Source organism: Malus domestica, chromosome 14, assembly GCF_042453785.1.
Source record: "Malus domestica chromosome 14, GDT2T_hap1".
Taxonomy (NCBI): domain Eukaryota; kingdom Viridiplantae; phylum Streptophyta; class Magnoliopsida; order Rosales; family Rosaceae; genus Malus; species Malus domestica.
The window spans coordinates 31109302-31131358 of NC_091674.1; the positions used below are offsets into that span (position 1 = coordinate 31109302).

Below are 22057 nucleotides of genomic sequence, written 5' to 3' on the forward strand. Positions count from 1 at the left end.
CATATAAACTGAGATACTTGGTTAACATGGTATCAATCGCCGTTAAAGCTTGATCAACTTCTTCGATCATTTCTTTTGCTTCCACTACACGAAATTTTTTCTTCTTCTATCTGGTGGGTGTATCAAGATTACCTAGTTCTTCATTCTTCACTTTGAAAGTTTGTGCACACAAGGTGTTTGAGTATTTTCCTCAAGCAGATTTCTCTACAATTTCCCGAAATGGTAACTGCGAATCAACTTCAAATCTTGCAATCACCGATCACTGGTTATTTGATAAGCTTCGTTGCAAGCTTTTTTGATCCTTAATTCTTTGTTTTTGTTACCTATTTTTTTTCTTCTACGATCTTTCTGTGATTTCTTTTCTGAATTTTTGGGTTGTGATTCTTACCCATTTTTGCCATCTGTTTTCTGCAAGTTCTTGCACACCAAGTGTTTGTCTTAAGTTCACTAAGAAAACTGATCAACATGGTTACTGCGAGTCAATTGCAGATCTTGCAATCACCGATTACGGGGTTAATTTCATCTATTTCAACATCGGTTTCACTCAAGTTGGATGAGACCAACTACCTTCAATGGCACTTTCAAATGCAATTGATGCTTGAAGGTCATGAGATTATAGGGTTTGTTGATGGCACAAATATGTGTCCTTCCCAATTTCCTTCTACTTGTTATGGAGATTCTAAGGTAATGACTAGTGTCTCATCTTCAAGAACCGAGACAGATGAATACAAGGTCTGGAAAATGCATGATAGGGTACTTATGCATCTCATTACTGCAACCCTATCATCTTCTGCAATTTCTTGTGCTATTGGTAGCACAAGTGCAAGGGATTTATGGGTTAGGCTTCAAGAACAATTCTCCATCGTGAGTAGGACTGCAATCTTTCAAATGAAATCAAATCTTTATACCATCAAGAAAGGCACTGATTATGTGACTCAGTACCTGCAAAAAATCAAGGAAGCAAGAGATTTTCTTGCTGCTACTGGAGTCACATTTGCAGATGAGGACATTGTTATTCTTGCTCTTAATGGCTTGCCATCTGAGTACAACACCTTTAGATATGTGATTCATGGCAGAGAAAATGTTATTTCTCTCAAAGATTTTCGATCCCAATTGCTTGCAGAGAAAGCTTTTGTTAAAAACAATTCCTCAATACCATTCATCTCTACTATGGTGGCACAGGATCAAAGACAGGGTTCCAAAGACTCAATAACTGCAAATTATGGTCATGGATCATCTGCATCAAATGGCTATACACAAAATTTAGGTTTTCAAGGCAATGGTCATTCTAGTTTTCATGCTAGTCCTGGAGGCAATGGACATGATCAATCATTTTACTCAAAATCAAAGGGCACATGCAATTTCAATATAATTAAGGCCAAGGGTATTCTAATACTAAATGTTTTGTACATGATTTCACTTCACAGTTTAGCAACGGAGCTTCTTATTCTACAATCACTTGCCAATTATGTGCACAACAATGTCATAGTGCAGCTAATTGTATTTTACAGAATCACTGATTCACCTAAGCCATGTCAAATCTGTAATAAAAGGAACCATAGTGATGTCACTTGCTTGTACAAAAATATGACCTATTCATCTGCACCTCCAATGACTGTTATGCTTACCAGTTTCACTGGACAAAACCAATCGTATGCAATGCCATCTTCTATGCCATCTCACTTGTCTAATGTCGTGCGATGTGGTAAAGGTCGATTCCATTACAATAATGGTCCAAGGTTTAATCGTACAAGTTTTTCCTCAATTTTCACCTGGAGTTCTTGGCTCACCTCCATCTTCATATCCTAATTCACATAAGGGTCATTTTGCTGCTCATTGTTGTCACATACTTAATACTCACTCTTCAGTTTCAGCCCCTAAATCATGTCAAAGTACAATGAAAATATCTCAAGGAATTCTTGGCTCTCTTCCTCCACTGACAGAATATTATGAATGATGTTGGCCCAATGATAGATGTTTCAATGGATGTAATCATGTTTATGGCAGGAAGGGAGATTATATTCCAATAGAATATGATGTGACTAACAACATGACTAGTGAAATAGCTGATAAGGAAAGAATAGAAAGTATGTTTGGTAAGAAGCTGGAAATTGTGGCAACAAAGAAAGCTATTTTGTCTATTGAGTTGTATGATTTACAAAACCACACTCACCAAACTCCATTAATACCATCATTTCAGTGCTCAGATCATGAAATCAATGTATCAACTTCCTTGTGCCATTCTACAAGTTACCTTCCATCACTCGAATATGGTCTTACCATCAAATCATCTGATGAAAAATCAACACGATTCCCTTTGGGAAATTCAAAGAGTGGTGGTATTCTTCTGGAGACAAGTAATACCTTATCAGATATATGCTCTTATCACTAGCAAGAAGACTTGACAACATTGGAAAACTTGGTGAAATGCATACCTTGAGTAGGTTGTGTGATGGTGCAATTATTGTTGATCTTAAGCTAGCATACCATATGCTAATTACTGACAAAGGTGGAGGCCCCAAGTTTTTGTTCAGAAGCATTTATCTTGGATGTACTTTGAGAATAATTTCTTCCTTCTTAATTGCTGGGTTGCTGAGCTGGCTTTTACAGTTTGAGTTGGAATTTCTTGTTGCTATAATTAGATTACTTGTGCAGTTGGTTGGAAGAATTCAATCAATCTTTCATGACGTATCAAAATTTGTTCTTCATGAATTGCACTAAGTCTAGAGATGTTGATCACAAAGGTAATACTGCACTAATGTTCTTTGACAATATGACTGCTTCAACCTCATGATTGGGTGCCCCAATCTTGAGTTTGAGGGGGGATGTTAGAAGTATAAGATTGTAAGGCTGAAATGATGCCACATTTAAACAGATTAGCTTGTTTGTTATATCTGTTAGAAGAGTCGGTTAACTAGGACTATAAATACTCTATCTTGTAATAGCTTCTTCATTAAGCAAGATATCAATTCAATCATCTCTCTCTCTCTCTCTCTCTCTCTCTCTCTCTCTCTCTCTCTCTCTCTCTCTCTCTCTCTCTCTCTCTCTCTCTCTCTCTCTCTCTCTCTCTCTCTCTCTCTCTCTCTCTCTCTCTCTCTCTCATATAAACTGAGATACTTGGTTAACAAGCCGAACCATTGGCTCTAATATCACTTTTTGAGGTCCACATTCTCTTAACTCTTCCTCGGTTGCACCCATTACACTTATAATGTCCTCAGTTTCACCACATAAATTCATACAGAGTGTAATTAATGCTCATAGACCTATTCAACTGAAAGGTTTATCTCAAAAATATCGGGCCAATTCTAAAAGAACTACCACTTAGTATGCATTAGGAAGTGGAATGATTGTATACAATCCACAATTCCTGACCAGCAACAATTTTTATTATTTTCACATATACTGCATGAGGTTGAGGGAATTTGAAATCACGCTGAGGACGAATTATGCAATTCCCCATGATAAGTTTTAACTTTCACTAGATGCCATGGCAGGCAAGTAATGTAAATAAGGTCGACATATTAATTTGATTTAGACAAGACAGACACGAAGGTGTCTTCACGATTGGTGGCAATGGAGAGGTCGAGAGAGGTAAGGTATGTGTCTGTCGGCAAAACTTTATGTTGTGTCTCCACGTACTATGCAAAACAACAAATGGAAATGATAACTCGGACGATTAGCCTAATATGGCTATAACCCCTATCATTAAAAGTTAAGCGAATCTCATGTTTTTGTTTTGTTGTGATTCGGAACTTATTTTTGCAAGAAAGATGCTAGGGGACTCTCTTTTAAAGGCGGGGCTCTCTATAAATTCTCTGTCATCTCACAGTTTAACGTTAATTCACGTGCAAACATTATAAAATATTATGTCAAAACATGAGACGCCAGAAAGTCCATAAAAATCTCACTTTTAAAAGACTCCTTAGCATTTCTCATTTAGCAAAGGCTATTAATCATGGAAGAGTTGAAAATATCTTTTGATTAGATTCTTGAAAGGAAAATACATTCATAACACTTTATTCTAAAGCCTTGAAACTAGCTAAAAGGGGTAAGGGGGCCACGGATAATATTCCATGAATAAGTGATCTAACATGCTGCAAATATTAGTAATCTAGTCAGCGATACAACGTAAACGGGGATTAAAACAGTTAGTTAAAGTAGTGTACCATCTTTTATACCCAAGTGTAAATATCTTTCTCGTAAACTAGAGTTTGTTAAAAAACATATTAATCCCAAAAAGACCTAAACCGGTGATGTGTTTGCGACCTAAATTTGATACACAAATTTCATGCCTTTGTATTATTCTAGAGAACTAATAACAGAGCTCCTTACCATTGCGATGCTTCCTCTTTGAGTCTACTGTATAACTCTAGCAATCAGTAATCTATTGTTTGAAACTATGTATGTGCATTGGAGGTGGATTATCTGCCCTTTCATTTCTTACTTTTTGTTTTATTATTTTTATAAAAAATCAATATAAAATGTTGACGTAACTTAACCGTAACTACATAAACAGGAAAAAATGGAAAAAGTATGGATATGGAATGGCAGACAATCCACCTCCATGTGCATTTGCAGGGTTGAAGCGAACTCGGTCGCCTTTCACACTTATTTGCCACTACCTAAAAGCCGGCCGCTAGAACGTTTTCATCTATTAATTCAGCTTGGTTGCGGAATAAGGGCTTCACAAAACCATAGAAAATTTGACGAAAAAGCAATTGAAACACCAAATTGATCTGCGGGATTCATTTTTAGGGACTAAATTAATGAATTTTCTATTTCATAAATTATTTTAATTGGAAGGCCCCGTTTCAGGGACCAGCCATGGAAAACCCCTTTCAAATTAAGATGTATTGAAAGGATCACTAGCTAACATTAGATACAGAACCACTTTATCTAGCTTGCTAAGAAATCAAATGCAACCGGTGAAAAGAAAAAACAAAAAACACATGGCATTTTAGCATCCCTTGAATTACAACCGACCGCAGAGATAAGGTAGGATTAAATTATATATAGCTTAATGATAAAAAAGAAAATAAAAAAGGACTAAATGATGAGGACCAAACACGTCCAAATAATAAAAAGGAAAGAAAATAAAAGGCTAAAGCTAAAGCGATGGATTAAGAGGATTAATTAGTGCCTAGAGAATAGAGAGGTGGTACTACTGGGTAGTGAGAGAAGATGCATTGCCGGTGGATGCAGAAGTAGAAGAAGATGAAAGGTTTTTGTGATTATGCATCCACACTTTGAACACCTGTCTGCTTACCCCTACACTCTTGCAGAACCTCTCTATCTCGTCCTCTAGATCTTTTCTCAGCAGCTTCCACCCTAACTTCTCAGCAAACGCCAGCATCTTCTCCTTCTGCTCCGCCGTGAACTTCGTCCTGAACCGCTTCTTCCCGCTGCTCATCCTCTCTCCGCTGTCCGGCGACCCACCTCCACCGGCATTGTAGTCAATGAGTTGGTCTTGTGTTATGATATTTTCGGCGGGATCTCGACCTCGGCTACTGCAGCTCATGATGACATGGTGTTGCTGATGTCCTGATCTACCGCCTCCTGCAGCTTGCGATGACGTGGCTGCGTAAGTGACTCTGCGGTGGAAGTTGCGGTGGCATCCGCAGGCGACGCATTGTAGGCCGCCTGGGGATGCGTGGTCAAGTGTGAACTCGCCACAGCCATCTGTGGCGTAGCTGCCGAGGCTGGCTGCATGGTTTCTCAAGCACTCTCTGTATACTTCGTTTGTGTTTGGATCATGATCTCCCTCCATCCCTCTCTCTCTCTCTCTCTCTCTCTCTCTCCCTCCCTCCCTCTTCTATTTGTTTGATAATTGTAATTACAGTATGTAAAAATAGACACAGGTTTCCAATGTGGTACTGTTTGGTTGGATTATTTACACTAGTGCCATGTTGGTCGTAACTGTTGAAGAATAGAATTTCATGATACGTTAATTTATAGGTGAAAGGGTCACTACTAATATTATTTTCGATTGCGTAATTATGCACGTATAAGTAATTAAGTTGACACAATATTAACGTGATTAGTAATATATTATTTCTTATGATAAATTTATATCCAATTGAAAAATGAAAAAAAAATGACAAAAACAGAAAAAACGAGCATGTAATAAGGTTCCTGACCGATAATCTTATATGCATGGGGGGATTTTCCGGTGGCATTTGGACACAACAATAAAATCAATATAAGCATTTTATTATGCAGTTGTATGGCATGCAGCTGTTTGATATGTCTAGAATCTTTGTGAAATGATCGGCAAGATACAGAGAAGATTTAGCCATGCTAATATAACGACAAGCTAGTCATTCAAATGTTCAATGCAACCAATTGTCACTTTATATCACGCTCTATCGCCTAATTGATACAGCTAGGGTAACAAATTTACCCTAACTAACATTAAGCTTGAGAATGATTAAGGTTAAGGGTGAAACAATGGCAAAATAATTAGGGTTTAAATATTTTGATTAGAGTACATTGTTTTAGAAACAAACTATTTATTTTTTAAAGAAACAATGATTAAGATCCAAATGAATTCACGAGACAATAACATGACAAATTTGTAAACTTAGTAAAAACATAAGTGTTAATGGAAGACTGTGAATATGAACTTAAAATATGGAATAAATAAAATGTTATACGCATTGCAATATAAAGTGACGAGTATGAATTTCTTGAAATAAAAGTTGCTCTTAGATGTATTGTCTTGGTTCATGAAACAATACATTTGAATAAAAAAATTTGGGGAACATTATTGTTCGATCATCCAATTCAGAGTCAAGGTCGTCCAACTCAGGAAGTTATGGGCGAGGGATGGTTCATGGAACATGGTTGTTTTTTTTTTTTTTTTTTTTTTTTTTTTTTTTTTTTTTTAATTTGGAGTAAGATGATATAGATCATATGGCGGAAGGTGCAAATTGAGCAGTAAGAATAAAACTTTGTAGGTTTAAGCTTTAGTGTCTGATTTGAGCTTATGGTATGCCGTTTTGAAAAGAATGGTAACGTGCATCAAGCTTGCTATTTTGTTGTGATATATGGGGTTTTTTTAAACCAAATTTCATAGTTTACAATATTTTATTGGTGTTTTTAAGTTTTAAAGGACCTTTTCAGTGTCTTATTTGGACTCTTGAAGCTTTTAGAGATATGAGAAACTATAAATAGGATGTTTAGACATTAATTAAAGCGACCAAGCCAGGGAGCAAATACAAATTTACACAAGAAGCTAGCAAAATTCTTCAGATCATGAGTTGAGGGGGACCCGTGAAGCAGAGGTGGTATGGGTTTGATCCAATAATTCACGTTGGGAAAGTGGAACAAAAGGTGGGCCACTTCTCATGTTTTGTACTTATACATCAATAGGTAAGAAAATCCATCTCACTTCCTTGTCTTACGACAACATTGCAATCAGTTGCTACGATTTTGTTTTCTTCTTCAGTTTAATTAATTAATATATCTAATTAGGGTTACGTACAATTTCTGTTAACTACTTAATTAAAAAATCGGATTACATGCATAAAATTCTAACTAGCTCCAACAGTATTGGTTACTACCAATGCAATGATACAATTTCCTCCAACCACACACTGAAAACCTGTTCAGAAAGCCATCTGCTAATTCTCCAGTCCACATGTAGCCAAGCAAATGAAGCCTAAAGCCATTAGCTCATACTGTCACACAATGAATATATGTCAGGAATCACATATGTATGTGTTTTTTCATGCTAACTGCAATTTATATCCACCACATATACAGATGTATATGACCTATTCCACATCAATATTGTTACTATGACATTCACTAGAGGGTCTGAGAAATACCAAATATTCATATGCCATATATCTAATGACCCTTGTGATTGTTAAGGTAATCAAAGTTAATTAGTAAGCAGATGGTGATCAAGATATATATATATATACACACACACACAGTGTGTTTCAATTGAGAAATTTCTCAAATAAACTTAATTATTTGAGGAACATCTTTGTAGTGCTACTTCACATTATATTTTCATGATTCAAACCGTCTAATTTTAGGTTTTCTAAAAAATATCTCTATAAAAATCAATTGGAAACAATATGGCTATTGAATCAAAGGATGTTTATTTCAGTGTATATTTTGAAGCATATTATTTATCTCTATTGTCTCCATTGTAATTGGATATGTTTTAACAGTTTGAATTTTTTTTATTTATTCTTTATGAATAACATACTTAAATATATTCACTTATGTAATAAAATATCTACATGGAATTGTTGAAAAAATAAACGAAAGTAGGCACACACAACACATATACCAAGCATAGAGAATTGGGTTGGACAAGTAAGATATGGTGCTCATAACGGTGTGAGCTGGATAAGAATGGTTGTGGGAGATGTACTTATAATAGGAGGGAAAAGATCTTTATTTTTTTTATTAAAATGGGGATTAGTTGTAAGGTTCACATCACATCAAATTTTAACGATCCAAATCGTCTATTTTTCAAGGGCAACCGAGGGTTGAAAACATGCATGTCGGAAAAAACACCCGCTCCTAAGCAAAAGAAAACAAACCCAACCCAAAAGTTTAAAGAGAAAACATTTTTCCCAACCCGCTATTTTTCAAAACGTTTTTTCCACCCCGCTTAAAACCATTTTGTCCCCCTTTTAATTTTGAAAACGAAAACATTTTTGTTTTGTTTGAAAACATTTCAAAACATTTCAAAACATTTGAAAAAATTAAAATAAAATAAAATAAAATTTAAAACGCACCCATGGTGGCGGCGGCGGCGGAGGGGGACCGCCACCATGGGCGGGAATGTCCCAAACCCGACACATCATATATACCGAGGCAACATGTGATGATGTGCGGGAATGTTATCCCTAGACCGATGGTGCAGCCTGCATGCCATGCTTGGGAGGCTTGACATGCAGGGAGCACCACCCCCCTATATAGCATATTATGCTGTTATGGCACTGCCAGGAGGAGACATCAGTTTTCGTGAGGAGTCATATTGGGCCATGAAAAAACCAATACTTGGAATTTGAACGAGATTTTTTGCAGGGATGTACATATAGATACAAGGGATTTTCAGAAAAAAAATTCAGACTTTTTTTAGCATGGCAAGTATTTCGAGAAATTGGAAAAATCGTAAAAAAAAATCGGTGCGAGATTTTTCAAATCCGTAAGTTTAAGGACCTTCTAAAAATCATATACTAACTATATGGTGCGGATTGTGCGGGGAAATTATCAATAAAAATGGGACTTGACATTGTTTGAAGATTTTCGACGTGTTTCGACATGCCTGCTGTGCAATTTGGCATGTCAGAGTGGGCGCTAGCCTCGCTTGCTGTCGACAGAAAGCGAGGCTAGTGGCGAGGCTAGCAGCAAGTTTTTTGGGTGCCAAGATGCGAGGCTTGGCATGTCATTGGCATGCCATGGTCAGCATTTGACATGCCAATGTCGACATTTTGCGAGGCTTAGCATGTCATTGGCATGCCATGGCCGACATTTTTCGAGTCTTGACATGTCATTGGCATGCCATGGACATGTCATGGTCGACATTTTGCAAGGCGTGGCATGTCATTGGCATGCCACGGTCGACATTTTGCGAGTCTTGACATGTCATTGCCATGCCATGGTCGACATTTTGCGAGGCTTGGCATGTCATTGGCATGCCATGGTCGACATTTTGCGAGGCTTGGCATGTCGTTGGCATGCCATGGTCGACATTTGACATGCCAATGTCGACATTTTGCGAGGCTTGGCATGTCATTGGCATGCCATGGTTGACATTTGACATGCCAATGTCGACATTTTTCGAGGCTTGGCATGTCATTGGCATGCCATGGTTGACATTTTTCGAGGCTTGGCATGTCATTGGCATGCCATGGTCGACATTTGACATGCCAATGTCAACATTTTTCAAGTTGCACTTCATAAATGGTTAAGATCGTTGAAGTTCGATGTGAAATGGATCCCACACTTAATCTCTATTTTTTGAAAAAAAAAATGAAGATCCCTTTGCATAAAGGGTTTAAGTTATAATAATATATATCATGATGTGAAGTTAGGTGGGGAAATGGATGGCAGGGGTTTCCTGTTCACGGTTCACTCCCAAGTCCTGTTGAGTCTTGATGTGTATCGTGCGGTATGGCCCGCGCGTGTGGGGAATTATGTTCTTGGCTTTTGGCTTTTGCTGGAAGCATTTCCCTTGTTTCCTTTTACCTGCTTTCATTGTGAAGTCACTGTAGTATATAGATGCATGAGTACTGCTGAGTCCTGACTGTACAAGCTGGCATATACATATGACATGCAAGACCAATGCCTGGAGCTGGCTTAAAGTCTGCAACTCCTGCCATGCATGGCTGCTTAATGACCATTCTTTAAGTCAATAATATTTACCCTAACAACCATTTAGCTGATAAACAGACACAATTTTTTAACTCAATATTTACCCTAACAACCCATTTAGCTGATAAACAGACACAATCTTTAAGCTGATAAACTGGTTTTATAATGTTCCATCACCCATTCCTAGTATATCTCATTTGCTCTCTTTAATTAGTCATGATCAAGTACATTTACTCATTGCATGTGCTGCCTTGCAGCCTTCGATCAAGGCTTCAACAACCACCATATTATTTATATACTAAAACTCGGTTCCTCCGGCACTGTTTTTCACTGTTTGTGTACGAGGGCGATAATGTCCTCGGACTTTCTTAGCTTTTGCCGGGCTTTTTCCTTATGAGTGCAGTGAATTCCCGGTTCTACCCATCCAGTCCACGCGTCCAGCATCCTTTCTTTCTCTCCTTCGACTCATCTGTTTCACTTCACCTTTCGGCTCTCCGTTTTCTGCTTTCCTCATCTGGGTTTTCCTGTCTTCCGTCATTGTGCGCCCTGTTGTCTCTCAGTTTCTTCCTTTTTGTTTCGCGAAATTATCTCCGGCGAGACACGATCTTTGAATTTTGCAATCGTTCGTTGCATCGGTTTTGTTTCAAGCCTCTCTACTGGTACGTATTAAGGTGAGTGATTTCTAAATTTTTGAGCTTTCCTTCGCAGTTTGATGTCATTTTTGGTTGTCTTGCTCTTCGATTTGTTTTCTTGTTTCTGACTATTATTATAATTGAGATCGATTTTCTTGCCATATTTTCACTCAATTTTGGTTGATCTGTGTATTCAAGTGAATGTGAAACAAATCGTATTCAGTTTGGGTATGTTTTGGCTAAGTTTTATGTTAGTTTTTATAGATTGTAACGAACGCTAACGGTTTTTCTTTGTACTCAAGATAACATTGGCCTCGAGGTGAAATCTATGAATTTGACATATTGCTATTTAAATTTAATGAAAAGAATATTACACTTGGTCCTAGCGATGAGGAAATGAACAAGACTGCAGTTTTCCTTTATTAGCTTGCTGTTGAAAGGTTGAGTTCAATGAAGAAGTATGTACCAGTCGTGTCCTTCCCTTCCAAGTCACTTTCAGAAAGTGAGTATGCTTTCTTCTTATTTTATATCTTATATTTTGTATACAATTCCATTTCTATTAATCGGTAACTATGTTTTATGCATGATAGCTTCAATCCTCTTAATTCCCACGTATGGCTTGAATTCTATGGATCCCTATCTGATCACAATGCTGATCTCTTCGGAAATGTATGTACGTGCACCTGCTTTCTTTATGTATTTTTTATATTCAACATCAAACGCTCTTCTATTATTTCTACTAATCTGCAGGTTTATTAGGATATTTGTGCTGGTTATTCAGTCATGGTGTGTCATGGGACGCTTGGGTGCCTATATTGTTAGTCCTGAGTAATTCTGCCTAATTGGTGATCTTAGATACATACGGACAGTCATTCGTGAGTGATTTTGCCAAGTATAAACATTTGAATCGAGCCATAAGGTAAATGTATTGCAATTAGTGACTCGAATTGTTTTGCTTCTGTCATCAAATTATGTATTAGTAGCCATATATAAACATTTGAAATAACATTGCCTAAAAGAGCGGTTTTAATCCGAACTCAATTCTTTTTCGGGGACATATTGTAGGTCGATTCGCATTCTGGGATTTGATATAGTTGGCGTGTTGGGGCTAATCGTGGAGATTCTGTTTACACTATAATTGTTGTTGTAAAGAGTCCATTTATATGCTACTTAAAGGCTGGTATCGACTGATTCAAGATTTGATTACTCGAGAAGGTCCATTTCTTGAAATAGCTTGCATCCCTATTGTTGGTTTGACAATCCTTCTGTGGCGAATTATGGTTGTTTTAAGTATCGTATTGGCAGTTTTCATGGACATTTTAATTGGATTGTGCATCAGTTGTAGTATATTGAGTTTGCTTACACTAAACTATAATCATTGTAATCTCCTTGGCCTTTCATGATGAGTAAAATTATACATTTTTTAACCATTTGGAAATGCAGGAGAGATCTTTCAGGAATCAAAGAAGCTAACTGCTAACTTTGAATTTTCCTGAAATATCTTCTTTTTCTAGATTAATTATTTTAGACGTAGGAATTCTCCATGTTTTATCTGGTAGTTGAACATTTAAATTTGGGACTTCTTTCATTTAATTAGTTGGGAGTTTGAATTTATAAATGTGGATTTGTGTTTGTTTGCCCAGCTACTATTTCAAAGCTGGAGGAGGCATTGTGGATTAGTCATAGGAAATATGATGCTCTGTGGGGCTGGGAAATGCTTAAACTGCTTGTGCATTATGTACTCCAGACCAGAATGAGGCAAAGGTTCCAAAAGGTGTTGCATTGCTTCCAAAAGGCGTTCAATGAGGTAGTTCCACTTACAAATCTCAAAGAAACTATATTGTTTTTTAACTTTCGATGTGTAATAAGGAGGGTAGTGAGACTGACTGCATAATTTGTAATTTGGGTATAGTGACTTATAAAATTGCAGTTTCAAAGATCTTAAATTACTACTTAATTATCCATTTTTGAAATTTCCGTGCAGAGTAATTGATAAATGTAATGCTATTTGAAAGTTGTTATTACCGTGATTGTGATGTGCTTACTGTGTATTTCTTTAGCTTAATAATAAACTACAGGTGGTTGAAAATTAGAATTTTATTCATGCATTTTGTGCAGAGAAGGAACTCAATCCAACAAAACATTTACTACTCTTAAAAGCATTCTGTGAACTCCAAGCTCAAGTCAATCCTTAAATTTCATCTACTTTTTATTTCTTTATGCCTAGGTGATTTAACTGGTTTGTAACCATTAAATCACCCAACTTTATAATTACAATTGTGTTTCTCATTGTTGATATCAATTCAAACACTATTATTCAGGTTATTAGATTTTATGCTATAGGTTAACATATTCATTTTAATAATTACCACTTGCTTTGATGCATTGAAAATGCTAATTCTGTGACAAGAAAATAATCTCTCATTTCATGTTTAATAAAACTCATAATTAGAGAAACTGTTTGAAGAAAATTATACATAATTATTTATGCAATTTGTAACACCGTAGCAATGCGCGGGCATTACTAGCTAGTATATTACTAATTATCAACTATGTTACAATGGTAATCCTAATTTTAAGTACGATGTTTATGTTAGGAGTATTAAGATCCAATGATTGTAGATTAGACAAGTGTCATGAGATTAAGACCTGGTTTGGTGCTGAGGTGATTTTGAAAAAAGTGGCTATCAAAAAAAATTGTGAGCTTTTTTATGTTTGGTAAACATTCAACTTTAGTTTTTTTTCACAGTTTTGGATGAAAAAAAAAACCAAAAACACAAAGCTGCAAAACCCAGCTTTTTTCGCATCTGTTTTACATAAAAGTTTATCAAACACTATAATACTGCTTTTTTTTTCAAAAGCACTTTTACAAAAAAGTTTACCAAACACTTTGCTGCTTTATTGCACAACTGCTTATTCTCACATCACAGCAGAAACAATATTTTTTCAAAACACAGCAATATCAAACCAGTCCTAAGAAGGTAGTTATGTTTATTATAAGAGTAGCTTAGCTTGTAAGCTACTATAGCTGTCATATATAAGCTTGTAATGAAGTTGTTGTATGAGTTAAGAGAATATCAATACAATACAGAAGATTTCTACCTCTCTAAGCTTTTTCAACTCTCTTTCTCTCCTTCATTGCTTACTGTGGTTCTTCCTTGTTTTGCAACATCATTTCTTCACTGGTTTTCAGTTTATTAGGGAAGTTGTGGTTTCAACTCCAAAACCAATTGACAGAGGGTTGTGACTGATCAATTTCTTATATGTTTTTGCAAGGTTTTTCAACTTTCTAGTTCTAGGGACAATTTCGGATCATCACTCTTTCATATTTGTGCCGAAAATTCGAGATTAATCAGATGTGGACAGTTTAACTAGGTGACGCGAATATCTGTGTTAGTGTAGGAGAACTAGTTAGGATTCTAAGTCATATTGGGTTAGATTTTTTATATTCCCTGTGGGGCTTAGATTACTTTTACGTTAGGTCGTCAGTATTGTGTACTTTGTGATATCAATACCGTTACACAATTCTAATACGTTGTAAATTCCTAATACTATGAAGAAAGTTGACGCGAATAAACCACCAGATCATAGAGAAGTAGCTCAACTCTTATAAGCTCTTACAATATGTTTTTACCTTTCCAACGTGGCGTAACTTTTCATATCATCACACTTCGAGCTTTGACTTGGGTTCAATGGTACTTAAGGTGAACGATGGGCCTTTTGTTGTTAATCATGACAGGCATTTGTGGGATTGGATTGCTTTGAAAATGGACTTTCATAGATTAGGAACGCCTTATGACTTTTCAAGGCTTCTACTGCAGAGGCCTTGCACTAGTCAACGAAATGTGAGGTCCATAAAGTTGAAGGAGAAGTCACACACTGATCTGTAGCTTTTGTGGTGAACTGGTTCTTTGGTAGAACCTTTTCTTCGTCAGAAGCTGTGGCGATGAGAGAAATAAGTATCAGGCTATCAGAAAACACAATTTGTGAACATTTTTGTTACCATTAAGTGAAGTCAGCAACCTACGTATGTTAAAGAAGAAAAATAAATAATAATAGAAAATCATGAGCATTAAAGATGTGAACCAGAAAAATGTTAAGTGAAGGATTGTGGTCAGCATTAGGGTTGAAGGTTGAAGGGTGAAGACTGGCAATACAAGGCCAAGAAAAGGAATTTTGCGTTTCAGTTTTTAGCTGTTAAACTTATAGTGATATATTCAGAAGCAAAAAACTGAGTACATTGTTGGTTATTTTGTTAAACAAGTGAGTTTTACATACAATGATAGAGCAATGTTGTTGATATTTTGGGTTTCTAAATAGCACTAGATAATAAATTAATTTAATATCGGCTAAATAGCCAAAATGATCCTTGAGATTTGCATAACTCATCACTTTTGTCCCTAACATTTCAAATCAATAAAAGTGGTTCTTGAGATTGTCTACGATCCATCATTTTGGTCATTTCGTTAAAAACTCCATTAAGTGTCCTGGAGCTCTTGGCCGGAAGTTTGGGCAATTTTCAAAGCTTCGTAACTCAATTGTTTCTTAACAAAATTTGACCTATAATATATCAAAAATGAAGATAGGAAAGTTTAGAATCAGATTATACCAAATTGGAAGCCCAATGGCTGCCAGAGATGGTCGGAAAATAGCCTCAAACTTGACTGTTCCGAAACAAAACTGAAAAACTCAGCGGAAACTAGATAAACTTTAAACGTTCATAACTTCTTCAATACTCAACGAAATCAAGTGATTCAAAAACTAAAATCATACTTCTCGATGAGACGAAGAGAATGATACCATGAAAAGTGGAAGACTTTCATTTTCTCGGGAATTTTCAATGCAACCCTAATCCTTTTTCGATGTCTAAATCGCAGTGGTTTGGCAGGAAAAAGGCTCGAAAGTAACTGTCTTGGTCTCGAGTTAGCCACTTTTAAGCCATTTTCCGGCCAAACCACTGCGATTTAGCCATCTAAAAAGATATCATTCTCTTTTTCTCGTCAAGAAGTATGATTTTTGTTTTTGAATCACTGATTTCGTTGAGTATTGAAGAAGTTGTGAATGTTTAAAGTTTATCCAGTTTCCGGTGAGTTTTACAATTTTTCCTCGGACCAGTCAACTTTGAGGCTATTTTCCAGCCATCTCCGGCAGCCATTGGGCTTCCAAATAGGTATAATCTTATTTTACACTTTCCTATCTTCATTTTGATATATTATGGGTCGAATTTGGTTAAGAAACGATTGCGTTACGAAGCTTTGAAAATTGCCCAAACTTCCGGTCAAGAGCTCTGGGACACTTAACGGAGTTTTTAACGGAATAACCAAAACGATGGATGGTGGACAATCTCAATGACCACTTTTATTGATTTGAAATGTTAGGGACCAAAGTAATGAGTTATGGGTCCAAATACGACTTTGGACTTTCAATTGCATAAATGTGGTCAGTTGGCCTTTGTGTTTTGGTTTCGGCCATATCCCATACACCCCAAATTCTACCCTGCGCACGATTGTGTGTGCGCATGATCCAGGTCAATAATGACGCCAAAGAAAAAGTAATCTTTCTAACTTGAAAAGCTTTGAATGGTCTCTGCAGATTTGGAAAGATGCTGTTCTTTTTATTTCTTTGCAGGCACTGCTATGTGGCTCTGATTCTGATGCATGCGCGCGCGAGAGAGAGAGAGAGAGAGAGAGAGATTATATGTATGTGATATAGTTATGAATGGAGTTTGTTTGTGTCTGTGTGTTTGAAGACGTTGAGAAGGACTTCTGAATTTGTCATTAACCCACCCGTCCTTACAACTGAGTCTGTGTGGGAACTGAAAAACATGGTGATGATCAATGCTCATCCCCTTTTCATTCGCATTTATATACACACCAGAACAACCCCGCAGTCACAAAAAGGACTAGTCTTCTCTCTTTTCTCTCTATAATATAATATTGACATCTACATATAATACATATAATATATATATATATATATATATATAACTCTTTTAGGATATCAATTTCGCTCAGTGCGGATTAGGGTTTAAATGCTAGTCTGGTCAGTGGTCATGGACTTGTGATGAAGACTGGAGAGGTCACCTCCATTATGAGATATCTTCACATAGTCCAAACAGAAAATCTAACGCTAGGGTACTCACATCACATGTATATAAATGCTGTCATGTTGAGGGATCCAAGAGAAAACTAGAGGCCAGGATCTCTCCTTCGATTATACATGGTCATTGAATATGAATACATATACAGATCATGATCAGTGAGAAAATTAAAGAAATTTAACCTATCTAGGGTAACTGAGCTAGTACACACCACCTTACCCATGCTTACCACTGAGCTAACTTCGGTGGGTTAGTCACAGAAATCAAGATATATTTGGATTTAAAAGGGATATATATATTCAACAAAATCATGCATCACATATTTGTATGATCGATAGTGATCTTCATTTATCAAATAATTAATGAACAAATAACTCCACACAAATTGCACGATCAGTGCAACACTCGTCTACTCATAAACCTTAATTATATTACCTAATTACAAGCTTGTAATATGATAGAACCTCAAAAGGAAATAGAGAACAAAACCATAAAAAATAAAAACAAAAAATAAAAAAGGTTAAAACATAGAGATGGAGGATGGAAAATAGGAAACTACTTAGGCGCTAGCAGATTTTGCATGATGGGTTCGAGTACTGATATCCTTCTCTAATCGATGATCACCTTCTGACGTTATAGCCGATGACATGTAACTCAAAACCAGAGAATGTTGATTGGTTGTTGCTTCATGCGCACCTTGCATAAACTGTTTCTTGCAGGCATGGCAAGTGATTTGGAGAATGGTAGAGTTCACTTTCTTGACCGCTTGCTCTTTCAAAGCGTGAGCCTTGTCTAACTCGGCCTGTGCTTGTTGCCTTATTCTCTTGGCATTTGCAAACTCCTTCTCCGCCAGTTTGATGTGGCTCTCCGCTTGCTGCCTCGCCTCTTCGGCGTAAGCCTTTTCCGCCATCGCAAGCCTTAACTGCTCTCGCGCTTCTTCTTTCAGCCTCAATATCCCAGCAGCCACGGTGGCAGGTTTAGGTTTCTGACCATCGTCATCATGCTCGTGATGATTAGTAGTAGTACTGCTGCTTTCCCTTTCCCTTTCCTTCACCTCGTTCCTCCTCGGGGAGTAATTTCGATTCGCGATCATAATGTTCGAATGTTGTTCAATAGTTTTGTTCTGATGACTACGATCACCCCCGCCAAATTCACATGAACCAATTGAGAGCTGCAGCTGAGTGGAATGGTTTTCTTCTCTCTTAGACGAAACAGATACTTCATTGATAGGAATATTAATATTCGACGTGGTTGCGAGCTGAAGATCCAAATTGTAATGTGCATTACTACTATTCTTCTTGGACAATGTAGCTTGATGATGATCAGCGTGATCAGGAGGGTTTATTAAGATTAATTTGGTGTACTCAGTTGGACTTGGATGTGGTAGTACCAAATTATTAGATGGAGGCCAAGTGGATGGAGCCCTGCTGAAATTGTTGTCACTGCAGGATGGACTAGGACTTGAAGCCGTTCGTGACAGGCATGCTGCCGGTTGCAGCGTTTGTGATTCCGGCCGCACACGATCCATGTTACAAGCGTCTTGGTGCTCTATGAAACTCTCAACCCTATTTACCAAAATAAATGTAAATATATCAAATAAACTTAGAAGGAAAACTATGCATTTATCAAGTATGCGTATAATAATATTAACACTGACACGCTCTTTAATACAAGTGAATCTTACTATTCTATTTGAGTCCCACATATGTTAATATGTTAATAAGCGTATTAGTTTTGCGTATATAGATATATAACATCTCGATTTGCATAATATTGATTGAATATGGATGTTTAAAACAAGGCATCCAAATTTACAAATATGAAATAATCATGTTAATTAATACTTAGTAATCTCTAATTGTAAACAATCACATCATATAGTTACAAAATTTAGTCTAAATAGTTGGTCTCTAGCCTTGCCTTTGAACATGATAAAGGAGCATTACCAAGAATAAACAATGACAAAGGAGGAACAAGGATTGAAATGGTAGCTAGAGGATCGAGGATAGTTATATATTAATTAGATAGGAATAAAAACATGTTAATTACTACTGAAAAGCTAATCTTTATGATATATTCCATATCGTCCTTAGTCAATATATAGCCATTGTACGTCTTAGGATACCATAAAAATTAACCAAGTTGAAAGATTAAACTATGGGAGCAAAACATCTCCTCTCTAGTCTGTACATATATGTCCTAAATAGGTTTCGAGAAAAACAGTTAAGATATACTTGATTTTCCAAATTGAGTTTCCGTCAGTCAAGACCACTCATCAGGGACCAAAACCTTTTCGCTGTTTTCTTTACTTTATCAAAGTCAAAACCAATTAACAAAAAGAGAGCTTGAAAGGTTCGATATTTATCATGATGCATTTGGAAGCCTTTTGCCATCTGAAATCATGATCTTACATATGTACAACATTTATCATTTTCACAATTCAAAAGAAAAAACGTGATATAGAAATTGGGATATGCACTATCTAATTGTTTGGGTTCAATCATGTAATTATGCGTGTTTAAAGATATAATAAGAAATTTTGACTGCCGTTGGTGTTTGGAGGAATTGAGGGGGTTATCGTTGAAAAAAAAAGACAACCACTTTTTCCTTACCTAGAGAAAACACGGCCGCAGTCGCAAGAATGTCCTCTGGTGCCGCAGGTTTTGAGATGTGCCTTGTAATCTGATTGAACTGCATACCCTTTTGAGCACTTATCACAAACCCACTGTTTGTGGTTGCTGTGCTTTCTCCTGAAATGCTTTTTGATGCCGACGAGATCGCCGAGGGCGTGGCAGGGATCATGGTGCAGGCAGCTTGGTTCCGGGCACACGAACACCCGCTTCTTCACGACCGGAGTCTCTCGCTTCAGCAGCTTCCATGGCACCTTGTGCCGCCGCCGGTGCATCTGTAGGTTCTGGTCTCTCTGAAACCCTTGGTTGCAGATCTCGCAAATGTAACGATCCGATTCCAGTAAGGTTTTCGGCGAAAGTGACACCACCTCCGCATCTGGATCTATATCACACATACACACAAATTAATATAGCACATAAAAATACCACATATATATACATATATGTTGATCACACATCATTTTACATTGTCCAGCTAATACAGCCTAATCCTTTATTGTACTTGAACGAAAAAAAATATATCGATCGCATAGCCAAATTAAGTAAAAGATTACACCAAGGAGAGAACTCTAACATTAATATCAATTAATGATATAAATAATAGATGTATGTATACCTGGAGTGCCTGCAGGTCTTCTCTTTCTTTTATTGGTGTTGCCATTTTCTAAGCAAGAAAAAGGATCAGAAGAAGGGACCAAGGAAGAAGAGTTATTGGGTAACATAGGGAATTAGAAGCTCTGATCTCTCCTGCGTGAAAATCTTCTGTAATATAAGCTAACTAAGATGCAAAGTGATCTCTCTCTCTCTCTCTCTAATTGAAGTTTAATATATATGATTAAAAGTAATAGTAATAAGAGGGTGGTGATGTATTGGGGAAGAGGTGGGGAGGGAGAGAGAGAGAGATGAAGCTACAAAGGCTACAAGGGACATGAGAAGGAGGAAGAAAAAAAAAAAAAAAAAAAAAAAAAGCTCTTTCTTTCTTTTCTTTTCTTTCGGTTACCTCATGCTATCTATCAGCTTTCCTTCTTTATTTTATTTTATCTTTTCAACTCTCATCAGCTTTTCGAAACAATCAGCTTTCTCTCCTCTCCCTCTTTCTTTCTTTCTTCCAACCCTCAGCTTCCTTGTGTGGAGTGTCCTCCTTAATAAACTCCTTCATAAGGAGAGAGAGAGAGAGAGAGAGAGAGAGAGAGAGAGAGAGAGATTACAGAGCCTATCACAAAGCTCGAAACTCGATCCCACAAGCAGCAAGGGGCTCCACAGGAAAAATAAAACATCCCCATAAAGAACAAAAAACACTCATATAATTCTTTCACAGCACACAGTAAATATTTCCAAACCGATTTGCATGCTTTAATACATCCCAAAGCCCCAAATATACACGTAAGCTTCCCTGTCCAACCTTTTTTTTTCTTTAATTTCCTATTACCTCTAGGTAAGTGCTTTCTATATAATTAAGTTTGTATTTTGTTTTTATAACCTAACGATTGATAATTTATGTTAAACTCATTTAAATTAGGAAACATGTATTTTAACTTGAGTGTTGAGAGAGTACATTACTCTAATCAAATTGATTAAACTTATATCCGGATTAAGTTTGCATCATAACTTCTATATATACCGTCGGTACAGAGGCATGGGTAAAAATCCTTGGGAGATTTCATTGACCGAAGTACCCCTTTCTTCTTGCTGTACACACACTCAATTTATTAATTTTGAAGCAGCTTTTATAAAGGTATTGCTGAGGATGTGATGTCACCCTCAAGGGCATACTAGTCAATGAAATCATAATTCTGTGCAAGATGCTTACTTTTTGGTAAACTGAGTGCATCAGCAAAATAGTGAGTTGGAAATTGGCAGCATTGGCCTTTTTTGATCAATTTGGCATTTTCCCTGGGTTTTATCCTTGCCGCATACGTATAGCTTTGGATGAAATACGTACAACTTTCATGTACCAATTTAATTATATTTTCTTTTTGTTAACAAAATAAGATCCCCAAAATCCATTTCCATTATCGGCGCAAGAAATTTGTTAATTAAGATGAGTCATATACATGTAATTGTTAAAAATCGTACTCATAATTAAAGGCATACTACACTATGATGTGTCACTATTTAGTGATTTTATATAGCAAAGATTGATATAAGACATGATCTGGTGTGATGAGCTTTTAGTTTTGTTAACCATTAGTAGTAGTTTGTTATGTTGATATAAGTAGCTGAAAGAAGCATTGTTGTACCAATTAATCATCATCGGAATACAAAGAACTTTACTATTCATTTTCTCTCTCAATCATCTACTTTTGTACATATTTTTCAATGTTTTGCAATGTAGATAATACACCCATGTCTAT

The 22057-nt window shown here is 36.7% G+C and overlaps 2 protein-coding genes and 1 long non-coding RNA gene across 8 annotated transcripts; 1 reads left to right on the plus strand and 2 right to left on the minus strand.

Annotated features, from left to right (window-relative positions):
- Positions 1–4926: 4926 nt before the first annotated feature.
- LOC103455659 (zinc-finger homeodomain protein 11-like) lies at positions 4927–6027 on the minus strand. Its single transcript, XM_008395241.4, has one exon. It carries the CDS (start codon positions 5765–5767, stop codon positions 5162–5164), a length of 606 nt encoding a protein of 201 aa, XP_008393463.1. The 5' UTR covers positions 5768–6027; the 3' UTR covers positions 4927–5161.
- A 4425-nt stretch (positions 6028–10452) lies between these two features.
- Positions 10453–13298, plus strand: LOC103455660 (uncharacterized). 6 transcript variants are annotated; one of them, XR_011575588.1, is made up of 4 exons: positions 10453–11012; positions 11276–11475; positions 11564–12780; positions 13092–13298. It is a non-coding gene; the product is annotated as an uncharacterized lncRNA (long non-coding RNA). The 6 variants fall into 6 exon arrangements; XR_011575590.1 differs by lacking the exon at positions 13092–13298 and having other exon boundaries at positions 10464–11012; positions 11564–11892; positions 12617–12946; XR_011575587.1 differs by lacking the exon at positions 13092–13298 and having other exon boundaries at positions 10474–11012; positions 11564–12188; positions 12617–12946.
- A 4097-nt stretch (positions 13299–17395) lies between these two features.
- Positions 17396–20946, minus strand: LOC103455661 (zinc finger protein SHOOT GRAVITROPISM 5-like). The gene is made up of 3 exons (XM_008395243.4): positions 20320–20946; positions 19686–20085; positions 17396–18638 (listed from the first exon to the last, which is right to left on the minus strand). The coding sequence occupies exons 1-3, from the start codon at positions 20423–20425 to the stop codon at positions 17633–17635; spliced, it is 1512 nt and encodes a 503-aa protein (XP_008393465.1). The 5' UTR covers positions 20426–20946; the 3' UTR covers positions 17396–17632.
- Positions 20947–22057: the final 1111 nt, after the last annotated feature.

Excerpts from the sequence above, each read along its gene's own strand:
- LOC103455659 (XM_008395241.4), bottom strand. The coding sequence starts at position 5,767 with ATGGAGGGAGATCATGATCCAAACACAAACGAAGTATACAGAGAGTGC.
- LOC103455661 (XM_008395243.4), bottom strand. The coding sequence starts at position 20,425 with ATGTTACCCAATAACTCTTCTTCCTTGGTCCCTTCTTCTGATCCTTTT. Across the intron at positions 20,086-20,319 it reads AAGACCTGCAGGCACTCCAG|ATCCAGATGCGGAGGTGGTG; the intron begins GTATACATACAT and ends TGTGTGATATAG. Across the intron at positions 18,639-19,685 it reads TGCGGCCGTGTTTTCTCTAG|GGTTGAGAGTTTCATAGAGC; the intron begins GTAAGGAAAAAG and ends TTTGGTAAATAG.